General features: G+C 43.0%; 1 protein-coding gene across 1 annotated transcript in view; it reads right to left on the bottom strand.

The window, feature by feature from the left end:
- Nucleotides 1-19,829, bottom strand: part of LOC124795430 (synaptic vesicle glycoprotein 2C-like) — a 188,059-nt gene that overhangs the window by 110,168 nt on the left and 58,062 nt on the right. The window contains exon 4 of the mRNA XM_047259457.1: nucleotides 18,864-19,026. Within this exon, the coding sequence (XP_047115413.1) occupies nucleotides 18,864-19,026 (163 nt within the window). The remainder of the gene's footprint in view (nucleotides 1-18,863; nucleotides 19,027-19,829) is intronic.

Below are 19,829 nucleotides of genomic sequence, written 5' to 3'. Positions count from 1 at the left end.
CGGACTGAGAGTAAATCAGAGATAGGCGAAAGTAATGAGAAGCAGCAGAAATGAGAACAAAAGTTGCTCATCACGAAATAGATGAAGCTAAGCAATTCTGCTATCTAGGCAACAATATAACCTACGTAGGATGGAGCAAGGAGGACATAAAGAAACACACAGGCAGAATGGGCCTTCTGGCCAAGAGAACTCTACTAATGTCAAACATAGGCCTTAATATGAAGAAGAAATTTCTGAGAATGTAGGTTTGGAGCACCGGAATGTATGACAGCGAGACATGGACTGTACGAAAACCGAAAGATAAGAGAATCGAAGCATTTGGATGCAGTGCTACTGAAGAATATCGAAATTTAGGTGAAATGGTAAGATAAGGAATGAGGAGGTTCTCCGCAGAATTGGGGGAGGGGGGGGGGGAGAGGAATATCTGGAAAACACTGAAGAGACGAAGGGACAGGATGATAGTATATGTGTTGGGTATAACGTCCACGGTACAAGAGGGAGCAGTGGAGGGTAAAAGCTGTAGAGAAAGACATTGGAATTGCCCCAGCATATAGTTGCGGCAAGCGCTACTCTGAGATGAAACGGCTGGCAGTGGATAAGTATTCATGGCTGGTCGCATTAAACACGTCAGGAACCTGATGAGTCAAAAAAAAAGACAAAAAAGTCATACTGTACCGAAGCAGTAAGCACCTGTGTAGCGTGAGCAATGCGCGCGGATGAAGCACGGGCTGTTCCCCTCCCGACTCTCCCACAATCCCCCCACCTGCCAACTGTAATGACACGGGCCACAGGAACATCCCTGTGTCGTAATTAGAGCATTAGCCGCCACCGACAGCTGCAGACAGTACTAACTGATGCAGCAACCATCACTGCTGAGACATTTCTATGCTGTTCTCTTTCAGTAACGCAGAACAATTCACAGGTCGCTGATCACCCCATCTGGGAAACTTCCGTACGAGCCAGTGGGTCCACTGACGAGGAGGAACACGGAAGACGTGCAACTTTGTTTTGGTTAGCGTGAGACAGCTGTAGTTAAACACTGGGCCAGCGAAGCACATCTGGCAAGGGTTAGTGGCCGAGCGGTTCTAGGCGCTACAGTCTGGAACCGCGCGACCGCTAAGGTCGCAGGTTCGAATCCTGCCTCGGGCATGGGTGTGTGTGATGTCCATAGGTTAGTTAGGTTTAAGTATTTCTAAGTTTTAGAGGACTGATGACGTCAGAAGTTAAGTCCCATAGTGCTCAGAGCCATTTGGCAAGGGTTATGTTATGATTCCCGCCGACTGTCACTCGCCCCTGCTAATTAGAGTGTTTTCTACTGATGTGGTCAAAATCGGTACAACAGGGCAATTGTGTTCCAGACGACACCAAACGTACGACGGAGCCGAACTGACGATCATAGGTGTAGGTCACAATGGTCAGCACACAAGGATGTGGAGTGGGTGAGTTAGCCGAGCAACAGCAGCATCAAGCACAGCTTGCATGGTGACAATTTATTTGTACAAGCTTAACCAGTGAGTGCATTGACACAATTAAGCAAATTTCGTCCTGTATGAAATACTAGAATGAAATGCTGATTACACAGTAAACAATTTTTGTTAATAAAAAGAAGGGCGTCACAAAACTCAGTATTTGTACAAGCTTAACTGGTGAGTACACTCAAATTAAATGCTGCCTGCCGGCCATTGTGGCCGAGCGGTTCTGGGCGCTTCAGTCCTGAACTTCGCGGCTGCTACGGTCGCAGGTTCGAATCCTCCCTCGGGCATGGATGTGTGTGCTGTCCTTAGGTTAGTTAGATTTAAGTAGTTCTACGTCTAGGGGACTGATGACCTCAGATGTTAAGTCCCATAGTGCTTAGAGCCATTTGAAGCATTTGAAATGATGATTACACATTAAAAAAATTTTAGTTAAGGAACAAAACGTCGCAACACTCAGTAAGGCAGATATCCATTAGAATTTCAATAAATTTAAGATTTAAGAAAACATGCGCCTAGCGCTTACTAAACTATCCATCGATAACAATTTATCGTTTCAAAAGAATTTGAATAATATTCGAAATTTTAGAAAAATGCTTGCCTGGCAGTTACCAAACTCTGTTAATCACTTTCAGTTAACAGTTGTAATTGAGAAACATGCGCCACGGCTCTCACTAAGTCTTTAACTGATAGAAATTCAAGTTATTAGTTATTTTATGATCAAAACGCCCCACGACGCTCAACAATTGTTTAATTAAATATTAACAGGCCGGTACGAAGTAGGCTTCGAACTTGAATGTTAACAGCCATCAGAATAAAGCCAGATGTGTTTAAAAATGTATGGTATTATTGTTAAAAATGTTCAGCTCCGTATTCTAACAGTCAGCAGATCGAAAGGGGATGGCTCGGCCTTTTCTAACACCGGCACGTCGGTCGGTCGTTAAGAGAGCAGCGTCAGATCCGTGGCCGACAAGGCAACGGAAACCTGCCCTAAGCTCTCGCCCGTTAACTGGGGATCTGTCTAACAGACACGACTATATAATATTTCGACTGTCACATATACTGCTTAAAAACACTGACCGGCTTGTTATGCCTCAACAAATGGTAGGATTCTTGCCACAAGCTCCAGCTGAACTTCAAAGCAGCGCAGGATGTTGTCCTTTACTTGTAAACACACACTTATAGACGAAATGTCTTACCAGATTCAGAAACTGGAATTGGCCACATGGGTTGCTGAAAAGTCTTGGATGGAAATAAGCACATGAAGGTTGTCGCTCCTCCCACCAGTGATTTCGGCGTCCAAACACCACACACGCCAACACGAATGTAGCAACCCCACCGATCAGGGCACAGTCCCTCTCTTCGGCTCCGAACACGCCACTCGCCGCATCCTTTTTAAGTTCCTAACTACCTCTCCTTCTCACATTGCGGCACCCCCTTTATATCCTGCGGCCTCACTCATTGCCGAGATTCCACTCGCGACCTATCTCAGGCTTTCCTCATACCACCAACAAACTAAGCCTGCAGCGAGGATCGGAAGCCGCTCGCTAACGATATACAGAACCAAGCGCCACGGCTCAGGAGCCAATACTACATCTACATCTACATCTACATCCATACTCCGCAAGCCACCTGATGGTGTGTAGTGGAGGGCACTTTGAGTACTTCTATCGGTTCTCCCTTCTATTCCAGTCTCGTATTGCTCGTGGAAAGATACATTGTCGGTATGCTTCTGTGTGGGCTCTAATCTTTCTGATTTTATCCTCATGGTCTCTTCGCGAGATATACGTAGGAGGGAGCAATATACTGCTTGACTCTTCGGTGAAGGGGACGAAATTAAACGTCACCCATCCACCAAGTCAGCCCAGTTTGCAGGTGACTATAAGTTTAATTTAGTTTTTGTTTATGTGTTTTCTTATTATTTGTAATAAATGTGAATTATCTAAAAGTTTTGTATTTTTTTTATGTGTTTCATGTACGGAGAGATCGGCGCAACGAACGGGGACAGCATCTTCGTTGCCGCGACCAGAGAGGAAATTGCTGGCCGCTATACGTCGCGGGTCGACAGCCAAGGAGCAACAGAGGATCCTGGAACCGAGTTGTTGCGTCGTGTTTCTAAAAAATTAAAAATGAATTTTTATACTCTTTTTGTACAACAATGACGTCATAATGATCTTAACCTTATTGAAAAGTTAGTCACTGTCTGTCAACGCTCAAGTTCACATCTGTATGTGTAGGAAGCTAATAAAATAGTGTATGCTACTAAAGTTGAAACACGTGTCTTGAAGATTTATTTATGAAGAGTTATGTGAACGGATTAATAATATATTTGACAAGATTATTGATTCAGACAGCGTTGGCCGAAACTTTGAATCTAAAAAGTTTATTTAATGTGTGATTCTGATATCGATTAGATCAAGATAACGTGTGTCGATATAATTTTCTGAGGAGAAACAAACGAAATTTAAATTCGAAAAAGTTACGAAAACCAATTGGCTCAAGTGATATAATTCTCTGCACACGACTCAACTGATGTTTTACAGTTTCGTTCAAGAACCATTCTATGACAATTTAAAAAGAATATGAATCATTTTTGAAGTGGGTTGTAACTGACGTAGGTGACGAAGTCTGCACATGGTCATACATATGTCAAACGAAAACCTAATACGTCGTTACACCGCACCGTGGCGACCGTGACAGGAAAAGCTCGCATGCGACACGATATTACTGACTTATCCGAGAGACTAGATAGTGTCAATATCTTAGTTGTAAATGAAATACAGAAAAATAACGATATGTTACGAGATGAATTTTCTATGCAAACAGAAACTGTTCGCAGAGAATTATTGAAATCTATTAAAGAGGTCTCTACCAAACCTGTAGAGATTTCTTCAATAGATAATGTAGAATTAGAGACATTAACTCATCAAGTAGAAAAGGACCATACCGAAATCGAAAACATGAAATTTTTAATTACTGAGATATGCAGCAATCTTGAGACTGCCAAAGATAGTAATATTGACGAAGGTACAGAGCGTTCACATCGTGAACACAGTGAAGAATCGATATTAGCTAATCGCGTATCCAATACAGAAATGCGGATACAGGAAATTACGAAACGGTTATCGGAATTAGATAATAACGAGGACATTTCAGGTAGCAGAGGTAATAACATAATCAGAGACAACAGTCGCATCGAATTTGCTAGCACGGATGGCAACAATATGAATAAGGCAGTCACGGCAAGCCAATCCGATGCAACTCCGTCTCTGCCAGCTAAACAAAATCCGACTATTTCTCTCGCAGAATGTCTGGATGACATAACAACAAATTCACATGTAGCAAGTCGATTTCCTGTATTCAAACCTGGAGGCGAACTGCACCCTATAATCTTTATAAAAGCTTTTGAAACATCATTATCTCCTAAATGGAGTAATGAAAAACGCATTCAATTTGTAATAGGACATTTAGAAGCAGAAGCTGCGGAATGGGCAGTACTGCATAGAAATGAATTCAGGGATTGGGATGATTTTGTTAAGCAGTTTAAACAAAATTATTGGTCAAGGGGAAAACAACAACACTTAACTTTAGAGTTGTTAGACCCTCCTCCATATTCTAAACGGTGGGGAGGTTATAGGAATTATTTTGAATGGCATTTAAACCGTGCTAAATTAATTGAAGAACCAATTATTGAAAGTCATTTAATACGAGTCCTAATTAGTAGGTTACCGTATTACGTAAAGGAAAGAATGATAGAAAGAGAATGGTCACAGCCGTGCGAATTGTTAGGATATTTAGAGCAGTTAGATATACTTAATAGAGAAAGGGAAGACGAGAAGTTTAGATTTGGTAGAAATGACAATCCTCGAAATAATAATAATAATAATTCAGAACCACGAAAAGCTAATAACAACAATCATAGCCGGTTCTGTTATATAAAACGTCAATCTAAAGATAAAGAGAGCCAACAAAATCGTGGTAATAACCCTAAAGTGCGGAAATTACACAGTAACGATCATGAGATAAATCATCCTCAAGTAATTAATGAAGGTCAAGTGGTAGGTGACGTCATCATAGAACGTTCGGAAAACTAGTAAAGTCCTTTAGTACGGGTCAACTAAAGGGAACTATTGGTCAAGATTATCCAAGACCCAATTGCAATTTATCATTAAGCTGCCAAAAGGACGATGACTGGCAACAAGATTTACTTCAGGAAGACAATCAGATAAGGGAGAATGTAACATATAAACCCGTTATTAAAGGTTATATTAAAGACACCGAAGTAAATATTATAGTTGATTCGGGTAGCGAAGTAAGTATTTTATCCAAAGAATTATTTCAGCTTAAAAGAAAATATTGGAATTTCCCGACTTTACCTGTAACTGGGGTGAAAATTATAGGAGTTACTGGTAAAAGAAATCAAAATATTACCGAAGAAGTTTATGTAACTTTTGAAATTGCTAAACAATTAATTGCTCACTCTGTACTCGTCGTAGCCAACTTAAATGTGGCCATAATTTTAGGTATAGATTGGCTGTGTAAATATAAAGCTATATTAGATTTTAAAGATTCTTCCTTAACCATCCATAAGGAGGCATGTACTTTTAAGGTGAGGTTCTCTAACAGTCAAGTACCTGAAAATTGCTACGAGTCCTTACAGATTAAGTACGCACCGACCATGAATCTATTAACAGATTTTAGTGATCTTGGGTATGCAGTATACCAATGTCAGGCTAGTAATAGTATCGAAACCGAAGTAAAAGAAAAATGTTTATCTACGAATTGTCTATCCGAGCAAGAAAAGGAAGAGTTGGAATCTTTGATGTTAGAATTTAGAGCCGTCTTCTCAGATGAACCGGGGAGAATTAAAGATTACGTTTGTAAACTTAAGATTAAAGATAAGAAACCATTCTTTAAGAAACCTTATCCTATTCCAGTACAATTCAAAGAAGCGGCTAGTAGAGAAATAAATAAGATGCTAGAACAAAACATTATCGAACGATCAGGTAGCGCTTTTAACAGTCCGTTGTGGGTAGTTAAGAAAGCTACTGGTGGGGTACGACTGGTTCTGCATGCCCGTGAATTAAATAAAATTATAGAGATGGAAAGAGACAGACCTATTCCTATGGAGGACGTACTTCTTAAGATTGCTGGTTCTCGTTATATGAGTACAATGGATTTAACCGCCGGCTACCATCAAGTAACATTACACCCGGATTCACGGCAATATACGGCTTTTCTTTTTGAAGGCAGATCATATCAGTTCCAAGTTTTACCTTTTGGACTTAATATATCAGTGTCAACTTTCATTAGGGCATTAGATTCTGCTTTGGGTCAGCAATTGTTACAAAAGATTATTTTATATGTAGATGATATTTTGGTAGCTACTAAAACGTGGGAAGAACATGTAACGATATTACGGGAATTGTTTAACCGTTTAATTGACAGAGGAATTACTTTAAAATTATCTAAGTCTTACTTCGGAAAGGAGGAAGTGAGATTTTTGGGGCATATAGTGGACAGTAAAGGTATTAGGCCAGACCCAGCACGTATTGAAGCTATTGCTCGATGCCCGAGTCCTAGAAATCGGAAACAACTGAAATCATTCTTAGGAATGGTAGGATTTCTAAGAAGATTTCTTCCAGGGCAGGATATTGTTAATCCTAAATTACTAGATTTATTGAAAGAGAAGTCAGTATGGCTCTGGGGACAAGAGGAAGAGGAAGGTTTTAATAAGATAAAAGGAGCGTTAACCAAAGCCAAAATGTTATACCACCCAGATTTCGATCAGGACTTTGGTATGTGTACGGATGCCTCTGATTATGGTGTGTCTTGTGTAATATTCCAAGCTGATCTGACCAATGAAGAGGGATTATATCGGCCTATTGGATTCGCTAGTCGAACTTTAAATAAACATGAAAGAAATTATTTTGTATCCGAGAAGGAAGCTCTCGCAGTGGTATGGGGTTTTCAACGATTTAGAGGATTATTAATGGGAAGAAAAACAATCGTATATACTGATCATCAGGCTTTAATCTTTTTGAACAATTGCCGGTTACTTCACCGTCGGCTATTACGTTGGGTATTATACTTGCAAGAATTTCAGTACGAGTTTAGGTATATAAAAGGATCTCAGAATGTAGTTTCAGATGCTTTGTCAAGGCTTCCCGTAGGAATGGAGAATATTGATATTGCAGAAGAACCAGGAACAAATTATCATGTTTATTTCCTTTTGACTAAGGAGAACGAACGTAAGGTTAAACGGATAGTAACTGCTGTTAGATGCAATCAAAGAAATGACGATCAATATAGGGACCTTATACAAAACCTTAATAATGGGGACGAAACAGTTAACACCCGGGGTGTGTGGTTATATTTTAACGACTTGTTGTATTGGAAAGCACAGAGGGAACACCAGAGATGGAAAATCTGCATTCCGAAAACGGTTGTGGACGAGTTAATTACTTATATTCATGAAGGTTACGGGCATTTTGGAATTCATAAATGTATTAAACATCTAATGAAGTATTATTATTTCAAAAATATGTCCCGTATTGTGAGAAGTATTATTAGGGCTTGTGAAACCTGTCAAAAGGTTAAGGTTAATAACAAATCCAAGCGTTATAAATTATATGCTGTAATTCCTCGAGGTTTGTGGGATCTACTATCATTAGATTTTTTCGGCCCTCTGCCTCGGAGTTCAGGAGGATTAACATATGTGTTTGTTGTAATGGAATGTTGGTCCAAACATGTGAAACTGTATACTTTGAAACGAGCGAATACAGCAAGCGTTATACGCTGCCTCACCCGAAATTACTTTGTTAACTGGGACATTCCTAAACGACTTATGTCTGACAACGGTAGTGCCTTTATTAGTCAAAGATTTCAAGATATGATAAGACAATATGGAATCAAACATATCTTAATTTCGAAATATCACCCTCAAAGTAATTTAGTAGAAAGAGTCATGAAAGAATTAGGACGATTATGTAGAACTTATTGTGCACATAAACATACTCGGTGGGCCAAACTAATGCTTGAATTCGAAAAGATATTAAATGAATTGCCTCACCTAACGACGGGATTATCACCTATAGAAATTTTAGGCAAACGAATTATAGGTGAGCCTTTACTAGCTGCTTTACCTTGGCCACCAGTAAATGAGATCCAACAATGTATCCCAGACGAAAAAGTTTGCGAACAGATTGTAAAAAAGGCCGAACGGAGAATTAAAAGTTATAATCAACAGGCTATAGAACCCTCATTTCAGGTAGGAGATCTTGTGTTAGTACGATCTCATCCTAAAAGTTCTAAGATTGGTAAGGAATGTAGAAAATTCTTCTTGATCTTTGAAGGTCCATATGTTGTACATAAGATTGTACATCCCAAAACATTACTTCTTATGGAACCTTCATCAGGTGTAATTAAAGGATTATATAGTGTTGATCAAATGAAACCCTTCATTCCTAAATAAGTTAATATTTAGTATATGTTACACACGGAAGAGCGTTCATAGTTTATTCATGTGAAGTTTTTCGTGATAGTTACGTGTTATTTTAAATAAATGACAGAAAGCTTAAACATGTGTTCTACAATAATCTACTGGTACTTCAAAAAGAGAAAGATAATCAAAAGGGGGATTTAGATGGAGGAAACTTTGCTCTTAGGTCAAAAGGAATTTTGCATATTTTAAATTTACTCGGATAGTAGGAACCAAAGGGGATGGTTAATAGTTTTAGGGACCATGGGCGTCCAGAGCTATATGGCTCACGAGAACATAGCAGAGTGCCTTTAATAGAGGTTTGCAATAGTGTTAATATAGAACACACCAAACGGGGCTCTCTCGCTTGTTTCTCCTAAATAAATGGCCATTACCCAACAAGGTGTCCGAAGGTAAAGAAAGCCGTGCCGAGATTCTAAAGAGAGTTTTGCTTGATTTCTTCTTGACCTCAGGCATAAATAAGGCATTAGGGAAAAGAATGACGTAAAGTAAATAGTACTATTAGTTATTGTGAGAAACGTATTGGTAATATACATTCTTGGAAAGAATAACTCTAGTAAATAAATGAAACTGAAACTAATCTATCACAATTTGAACGCTCTGTCCTAATGTACAACGTTAAAGAACGTACTAAATTAGTATTTATTAGCAACTATTAACTGAAGAGGAGCAATCTCCCTATATTCGGTTACGAATTACCATAAGAGCACAATTAAGAGTAAATGACAAATAGTCACAACGATATCGTATTAAAAGGATTAAATCTATCTAATAGCAAGGACTCTAGGTTACGTAAAATGTGAGGAAAATGTATTAACAGTTAAATATTGTATATTGAACAGTTTTAATTCCGGTTAAAACCTGACAAACTGGGCTTGTGGGTGGGGTATGTAGTGGGACGAAATTAAACGTCACCCATCCACCAAGTCAGCCCAGTTTGCAGGTGACTATAAGTTTAATTTAGTTTTTGTTTATGTGTTTTCTTATTATTTGTAATAAATGTGAATTATCTAAAAGTTTTGTATTTTTTTTATGTGTTTCATGTACGGAGAGATCGGCGCAACGAACGGGGACAGCATCTTCGTTGCCGCGACCAGAGAGGAAATTGCTGGCCGCTATACGTCGCGGGTCGACAGCCAAGGAGCAACAGAGGATCCTGGAACCGAGTTGTTGCGTCGTGTTTCTAAAAAATTAAAAATGAATTTTTATACTCTTTTTGTACAACAATGACGTCATAATGATCTTAACCTTATTGAAAAGTTAGTCACTGTCTGTCAACGCTCAAGTTCACATCTGTATGTGTAGGAAGCTAATAAAATAGTGTATGCTACTAAAGTTGAAACACGTGTCTTGAAGATTTATTTATGAAGAGTTATGTGAACGGATTAATAATATATTTGACAAGATTATTGATTCAGACAGCGTTGGCCGAAACTTTGAATCTAAAAAGTTTATTTAATGTGTGATTCTGATATCGATTAGATCAAGATAACGTGTGTCGATATAATTTTCTGAGGAGAAACAAACGAAATTTAAATTCGAAAAAGTTACGAAAACCAATTGGCCCAAGTGATATAATTCTCTGCACACGACTCAACTGATGTTTTACAGTTTCGTTCAAGAACCATTCTATGACAATTTAAAAAGAATATGAATCATTTTTGAAGTGGGTTGTAACTGACGTAGGTGACGAAGTCTGCACATGGTCATACATATGTCAAACGAAAACCTAATACGTCGTTACACCGCAGTATGTTCTCGAAACATCAACAAAAGCCCGTACCGAGGTACTGAGCGTCTCTCTTGCAGAGTCTTCCACTGTAGTTTATCTATCATCTCCGTAACGCTTTCGCGATTACTAAATGATTCTGTAACGAAGCGTGCTGCTCTCCGTTGGATCTTCTCTCTTCTTCTATCAACCCTATCTGGTACAGATCGCACATCGGTGAGCAGTATTCAAGCAGTGGGCGAACAAGTGTACTGTAACCTACTTCCTTTGTTTTCGGATTGCATTTGCTAAGTATTCTTCCAATGAATCTCAGCCTGGCATCTGCTTTACCGACGATTAATTTTATATGGTTATTCCATTTTAAATCACTCCTAATGCCTACTCCCAGATAATTTATGGAATTAACTGCTTCCAGTTGCTGGCCTGCTATATTGTAGCTAAATGATAAAGGATGTTTCTGTGTGAAGAATTGGCCGGCCGAAGTGGCCGTGTGGTTAAAGGCGCTGCAGTCTGGAACCGCAAGACCGCTACGGTCGCAGGTTCGAATCCTGCCTTGGGCATGGATGTTTGTGATGTCCTTAGGTTAGTTAGGTTTAACTAGTTCTAAGTTCTAGGAGACTAATGACCTCAGCAGTTGAGTCCCATAGTGCTCAGAGCCATTTGAACCATTTTTGTGAAGAATCACCGAGCAGACAGCTGTCACCTCATGGTCCAAGGCACGAATGGACGACCGTCCGGCTCTGTACTGCTGGGGTCTGCAAGCTTCCCATCGCTGTTCTCCAGCCGGAGGTCCAGGGTTTGTCTCAATCATGGACGTTACTAGCTGCCGCTCACCTGCTGCAACGTCGTGTGTTCTGGTCCGTCGGGTCCTCGTCATGTCAGCAATGCCGTGTTGGGATTTACCGAGTGAGCAGCCCACCTCTCAGCTGTGTGCGTATGAAACAGGCCGTTCGCTAAGCCTACCTCCGTAGCTGAATGACAGTCTGCCTTTGTCGGCCAAGTGAAGCGGAGCGGGCTGTTTACACCCTCGCCACAGCATGCGCTTCCGACATGCGTACGTGCTACAACGGCTTCCGTGCGAGTGTCTTTTGAATTAAAAGGCCATTCTTATCGGAAATCAAAGCTGAAATTAAGCTTCTCCAATGAATGTGCACGCTGGATGTAGAGCAATTTCTTCGAGACGATGTGAAAATCCCCTGTACCGATCTTGTTGTAATCCACATCTCAATTGTGAGCAGCATGGTTTACGTTAAATTAGAAACTGATAATGCATACGACGTGATTTTAGATGAGCAACGGGCTCAAGTTCCGAGATTCGGACGGCAACGTTGGTGCAGTGACTGCGGACCATGCAGATCTCGGACTCAGGACGATCCATATTTACGAACTCCCATTCGAAACGCTGGTGGACGATGTGGTGGTTACACTCCGGTCCTATGAAATGAATCACAGCCACGTCGTGGACAAGTGCGTACAATTCACCACCTACCCTGTATTGAATGTAGTGACAGGTGCACTTTGAACTCAGTAAGCGTGTTCCGTCCTACCTATACATCGGGGGATGCAGAGCGATCATTATATACAATGGCCAGCCAAAGACCAGCTCGGGCTGCGGAAAAGAGAGCCATGTTGCTCAGAGTGTCTGCAGCGATGGGCCGCCCAGCTCCAGCCATTTGATCTTATGCCTTCCACTACTGTGACATCCTTACCTCCTGCATATACAGCTGCGCTCCAGATGGATCCCAGTCAGATGCATGGGGTTGGCCACTCACAGGATTTCTACTATGCCTAACAGAGTCACCCCCCCCTCCCCCCCTCCCTCCACGACCGCCGACTCTAAGATGAGGTGAAGAGAAGCTCCATGACGGTATGGAAATTGATGTGCCCATGGCCGGCTTTGTGCCTGGACGTCGGAACTCACCCCGTCTCTGACACGCAGACGCTTTCTAGGAAAAAGCGGTCCCCAAAGAGGCTTAAGGAGCGAAAGATGACACAGTCAAAAGCAGCTTCGACCCCTCAATACCACGATGAAATTCCGATGGACGCCTCTACGCCGGATTCTGACACATGTCCTTCCACTGCGATGGCCACCGATTCACTCTTGTCGAACGTGCAGCCGTTGATTGCCGACCAACGTCACAAACGATACCCTGTGTCATGCGAAGTATCTCAGCAACCAACACGTCCCATTGGGCAGACCTCTGTAGTCTTACCAGTTACTTGATGGCATTGGAGGATGGTACTGTCACCGAATCTTCGGCCGAGGATGCACAGACGACTGCTGCCTCGGCGGCAATATAGAATGTATTGTGGAGTTAAGGAGTGGCTCGGCGTGACTGATCTGCTGCTGCGATTACTCCTCCTCCACACGTTGTTATCAACCTCCCACTGTCTGTACATCAGATGCAAGTGTACAAGATTGCCTCAGACTTCAACTGCTGTGCGATATGTTCAGTGCTTTATGGCAGGAAATTCGACTGAAGACATAATCATGCTTCTACAGGTTAACTGCTTACGTTACGCCTGCTGCTACAGAGGCAGTGGAATTGCTGCCCTAGTGCAGTTACGATAACCAATGTGATGTATTTGCCGTCGGCACAGGGACTAGCGTTAGATACGCAGGGGACTCGAGTTTTAATGTTTATGTTCCTTCTGGGACATATAAAAGGCGGGGCTACTCATGTTCCTGTGTGAAAGAAATTACGCCTCTCTTCTTGGGAAGCTATAACCACATCATTGTTGACTGAGCCTTAATAGCGTGCTGTCTCAAAAAGACCAAAACCCAAACAACACTCTGGGCCCTGAACTGTGTCCCTTGGCACGACACTGCATCTTGCTGATACTTGAGAGGTGTTTACATGGTAATCGCCCTCGCTTTACATATGTGACCAGTCATTTCTCCAGCAGATTCGATCTCATCTGACCTTTCGACGGGGGTTCTAGCAACAGACCAGTGGCCCACAACTTTCTCAGGCATAATACATACATGTGCACTGTCAACTTCTAGCTGCAGACGGTTTGGAAAAGTCGGGGATTATGGAAACCGAATGTTGCGCACCCAAGGAATCAGAAATGTAGGCAACTCGCAGCAAGCACATGGGACTCATGTGATCGTTGATTGCTGCGGTATCCAATACGGCTTCAATGGTGACTCGAATGTGTCAAACAGGCTTTAGAAAGTGCGCTGATTGGTTATGGTAGGGAAGGAACGCTCTGGCACCATCAACGAAGGACATCTGTTGTGTGTTTCTCTGAGAAATGATTCCGCTCTCACCATCCTCCGGTCGCCAGGGAAGATTCTCACCATTACTAGCCATAGGCTTGAAGGTGTTGTGGCGCAAACGAGATATCAGGATACGATCGGTGGAGCACCTTCCTCCATGCACCACATTACCTTTGAAAGACGGCAAGGACAACCTAAAATTGGTATAAACTCTTGATCTCCGAGATGGTAGTAGGGTGACAACCCCGGTGGATATCACTCGTGCGTTTGTCGGTTACTATAACTGACTAAATCAGTTGGTGCACCAGGATGATGCACCATGGCAACAGTCCCCCAGACCCTTAATGGCACACTTGATGATACAGCTTTGTCATCCCTTTTGGAGGACATCACAGTTGATGATGTTGCTGATGCCCTTGCGAAGGGCAGTTAATAAATCTTCACGTCCAGATGGCTTACTGTTGAAATTCTACCGGACATATAATGATCTGACGGCACTGCGATGGAAAGAGATGTACCAAGTACTGTTGTTATTAGTAGTCCCCATTCCACTGGCTTTCGTGGAGGGTCTTTTTATTCCGGTTCCCAAACCAACTGGAGGCACACGGATTGAACATTACCGCCAAGTCACCCCCCTCAACTTTAATTTCAAGATCTTCACCAGAATTTTGGCGATGCGTGTTAAGCAAGTAATACACCAATTCATTTCATATGAACAAACATCTTTCAGGGGGATAAAGTAATATCCAGACAGCCCTTACTGACTGTCGAAATATGGCCACCCTTGCATCGCTTGTAGTTTGCGCAATGCCTGGTCTCCGTGGAGCTTGATCGCGCTTTTGGTAAAGTGAGCCAGTCTTCTCTGGCTGCTGAGATAGATCGGATGGTCTTCCCAGCTGCCTTTATCCGTGTGACCATGCCCATTCTCATTGGTGCCTCGTCGAGAGTGATGATTAATCGTAGGGTGGAAGGACACAACCCCATCTTACATTCGATCCGACAGGACTGCCCTTTCTCATTGACCTCTACGCAACAGCGCAAGAGCCGCTTCCATGTGGGCTGAAACAGCATCTTTTGCTGATCACACTGAGAGGACACAAATTCCAAAATCACATTTATGCGGATGATCTAGTCTTTTTCGACCGTTCTCAGGAGGAGATGTGGATGGCAGAAAGATGGATCGAGCAGTATCGGTATGCAGCAGGCAACAACGAGAACATGGTGAATTAATGTGCCATGGAAATAAGCAGAGGGCTCTGGGCGAGGAGAGTGGTCCCCCTGCGGACGCTGTATACATTTCGGTGTTGTCTGTGCATCGTATTAACGAAAACTGTCCGCCAAAAGACAGCGCTGAACTACAGAATCCTGCACAGGTGTCCAAGGCAACCTCCTCTGTGATTTAGATATGGTCGAAAAGATGCCATGGCGCACTGGATACTTCATTTGGCGCTAATCCTACCGATGACTCCAATGATGGCACAGCGCATCCAGGCGATCTTTGGTTACTTTATAGTAATAGACTTCTCTTCAAGATACAATACGATGTGTGTGTGTGTGTCCCCCCCCCCCCCCCCCGTCACTGTGGAGGACTGGGACTTATCAGAGTTTGAGTGCATCCGGCGACCTTTTACATCAACACCATGTTCACGATGCAGGACCCATTGTCGACATAGTTTCATTGGTCTCTTCGTTGATAAATAGTGCCTCCATCTTGCCTGCCCTGCGCCTTATATCGCTCCTGCGCTCTACCACATCAAAACATTCTTCTTCGACTATATCTATGTGCACTCGAATCCCCCCTGTACCAGGGTACCTACTGAGCGTGATGCTTATGGCCAGATGATGACGAATCATCCTCGGAATCCGACTGAAAGACGCCACCCAGAAGTGGCTTGGCCTGGCGTGTTGAGCTATCCATCAAAGATGCTTTACGACGGATATCCGCGCCACCTGGTACCTCGTAGTTAACGAAAAGTTTCCAACAAGACATGTACCACACATCATTTCTCTAGCCAGCTCCTTAATGTGCAGGCTGTTTCGTACAGCGGACATGGATGAACATTGCCTGGAATGAGGACCTTCTGCGGATATGTGGCTTCTGATTCAGGAGATGCTTGCTTTCTGTCTCCGAGTGCCGCTCCACTCAATCGAGCCAGGAATGCTCCTTCATCAGGTTAAGACATACTTTCCACTATCAAAGAAACATGCGATTGATTGGACCAAATATCTTTCTGTGTACTACCTTTTTTCGGGATCGTCTCAAAGATATACTTGACTTTTGGACTCTCTTACTGGAGCGACACGATCAATTGCATACCTTGGCTAAGTACACAAGCAGTGCGTTCAAGAATCCCTCTTGCGGCTGGGTAGTACAGCACAAGAAAAATTCGTTCTTCAGGATACTAATTTCAATTTCGAAATGGACAACTGAACGAGACTGTATCCTGAGAAGCTGTACCCGAGTCCCCAAAGTGGAGCTTTCGGAACAGTTAGCCTTTATTTACTGTTATTTTCCAGTGGTTGTCGTTCTTATACTGAACTAACTGAAGGGTATTCTCAGTTTGCCTGTATTCTGTTTTATATTGCTTGCTAATAAAATACAACGATGTTACACCAGCTTGTATTTTGTTTTGTAATTTGCTTATGTACAATATTGTTAGATCCATGTGAGTCCACTAACTTACCAAAAATTAATAAAATAATATCAAATTAAAAAAGATTAATCAAAAAAAGATTTAATGTCTCAAGAGGAAAAATTAGTGACATTTTTCTTGTTCAGATTGCACAATACATTTTCCAGCATGTCGTTATAGTAAATTTTTTGTAATTATGATGGGTAAAAAACGTAATTGTAAGGCGGCCGCTCGAGATGAGAGGCCCGGGTTTGATTCCCGGTCGGTTCGGAGGTTTTATCCGCTCAGAATCTGGCTGTTGCGTTGTCCTTATCATCAGTTCATCATACACATGCAAGTCGCCGAAGTTGCGTCAAGTAAAAAGACTTGCACTCGGCGAGCGAACAACCCCAAATGGGGCTACAGTCCAATAAATAATGCTATAGCATGATTTCATTTCCGACTCCTTCCTACGCCGCTACATTCTGTCTCGACCATTATCACACGAACCTATGACCTCACAAGTGGGAGTCGAACGCCTCCTGACATACACGATGGCTCCCAAAGCTCAGTAGCGGCCATTTCACAGCCCGTCCGAAACACAATTTGTTTGACATTCGGTGGAACCCGCTTCCTCCGTTCCCCGAAACCTGCTTTGTTCTCGATCAGATCGTCGTGCACAAATACACTACTGGCCATTAAAACTGCTACACCACGAAGATGACGTGCTACTGACGCGAAATTTAACCGACCGGAAGAAGATGCTGTGATATGGAAATGATTAGCTTTTCAGATCATTCACACAAGGTTGGCGCCGGTGGCGACACCTACAACGTGCAGACATCAGGAAAGTTTCCAAAAGATTTCTCATACACAAACAGCAGTTGACCGGCGTTGCCTGGTGAAACGTTGTTGTGATACCTCGTTTAAGGAGGAGAAATGCGTACCATCACGTTTCCGACTTCGATAAAGGTCGGAATTTAGCCTATCGCGATTTCGGTTTATCGTATCGCGACATTGCTGCTCGCGTTGGTCGAGATCCAATGACTGTTAGCAGAATATGGAATCGGTGAGCTCAGGATGATAGTACGGAACGGCGTGCTGGATCCCAACGGCCTCGTATCACTACCAGTCGTGATGACAGGCATCTTATCCGCATGGCTGTAACGGATCGTGCAGCCACATCTCGATCCCTGAGTCAACAGATGGGGACGTTAGCAAGACAACAACCATCTGCACGAACAGTTCGACGACGTTTGCAGCAGCACGGACTATCAGCTCAGAGACCACGGCTGCGGTTACCCTTGACGCTGCACCACAGACAGGAGCGCCTGCAGTGGTATACTCAACGACGAACCTGGGTGCACGAATGGCAAAACGTCGATTTTTCGGATGAATTCAGGTTCTGTTTACAGCATCATGATGGTCGCATCCGTGTTTGGCGACATCGCACATTGGAAGCGTGTATTCGTCATCGCCATATTGGCGTATCACCCGGCGTGATGGTATGAGGTGCCATTGGTTACACGTCTCGGTAACCTCTTGTTCACATTGACGGCACTTTGAACAGTGGACGTAAGATTTCAGATGTGTTACGACCCGTGGCTCTACCCTTTATTCGATCCCTGCGAAACCCTACATTTTAGCAGAATAAGGCACGACCGCATGTTGCAGGTCCTGTACTGGCCTTCCTAGATATAGAAAATGTTCGACTGCAGCCCTGGCCAGCACATTCTCCAGATCTCTCACCAATTGAAAACGTCTGGTCAATGGTGGCCGAGCAACTGGCTCGTCACAATACGCTAGTCACTACTCTTGATGAACTGTGGTATCGTGTTGAAGTTGTATGGGCAGCTGTACCTGTACACGCCATCCAAGCTCTGTTTGACTCAATGCCCAGGCGTATCAAGGCCGTTATTGCGGCCAGAGGTGGTTGTTCTGGGTACTGATTTTTCAGGATCTATGCAGCCTAATTGCGTGAAAATATAATCACCTGTCAGTTCTAGTATAACATATTTGTCCAATGAATACCCGTTTGTCATCTGCATTTCTTCTTGGCGTAGCAATTTTAATGGCCAGTAGTGTAGTTACAGAGGCAACGCATTATGAAACTGTATTTTTGAAACTGACATGCTCAGTTCCTTCATTTTGCAATCCAAATCAAGCACAACATAAGCAAATAAGGATCTCATTGCAGATTAGATTAGCAGAAGCCAAAGAAGATTAGACGCATAAAGAAACTCTACATTCGTGTTTTGCAGTATTTCGGTATATCTGACTTGAAGTTCGATTGCATCCAGATGTAAGGTAACTGACGGGTACTCACATGAAACCGACGAAGTACCGCAGCAGGAACATTGCCCACAGCTGGACGGCGAAGGCAGAGGCGACCGCCAACACGCCATCCAATATGAGGCTGATCATCAGCAGGCGCTGCCTACCCAGCGTGTCTGAGAGACCGCCCCACATGAACGCACTAGTGATCATGCCTGTAACAAACATGCAGGGCCCATTTAAGAGCGAAGGCGCACAGCCCCTGCTTGAGGCGGCAAGCTGAAGGGACGCCAAAAGCCAGACAGCTGTAAGATTTCTATACCGGGCGTATCCTAATTAGTAGCGGCCGCTTGGTGTGGAAAGCTGAGAGTTGTGCAAGGAGGGGGGCCAAAGCAAGGTTTGTATACGGTATGGATCACAATCAGTAGCGAAAACTGACACGACGGAAAGTGTACGAGGAAGAGTGGGAAGACGGTGGCTAAGGCCGTCCTAAATGATAAGTCACTTTTGTGGAAAAGTGTTCTCGAATCGGCCCTGTAAATGAACTGACACAAAAAAAGAGATACCACCACCAAGAATGTAACTTCCACAATGTTGAATGCAAGCATGCTAACGTGTATACTTTGTATCGCACAGATGTAGGATGTCAGTTTGTGGGTTAGATTTTCATGACTGTTGCCTTTGTTCGGTCAATACAGTGACAGTTAATGCTTGTTGTGGATGACGGTGGAATAGTCACTTGATGATGTCCCATACGTGCTCCAATTGAAACAGATTTGATGCTCAACAAGCCAAGGCAAGATGTCGACACTCTGTAGAGCATGTTGAGTTACGACAGCGGCATGTGGTCGAGCGTTATCCTGTTGGAAAATATTGCATCTACATCTACGTGGCTACTCTGCAATTCACACTTAAGTGCCTGGCAGAGGGTTCATCGAACCGTTTTCGTACTGCTTCTCTACGATTCCACTCTCGAATGGCGCCTGGGAAAAAGGAACACTTAAATCTTTCCGTTCGG

The sequence above is a fragment of the Schistocerca piceifrons genome, chromosome 4, assembly GCF_021461385.2.
Source record: "Schistocerca piceifrons isolate TAMUIC-IGC-003096 chromosome 4, iqSchPice1.1, whole genome shotgun sequence".
Lineage (NCBI taxonomy): Eukaryota > Metazoa > Arthropoda > Insecta > Orthoptera > Acrididae > Schistocerca > Schistocerca piceifrons.
Note: the sequence above shows the minus strand (reverse complement) of the source record. Positions and strands in the feature narration are given on the sequence as shown.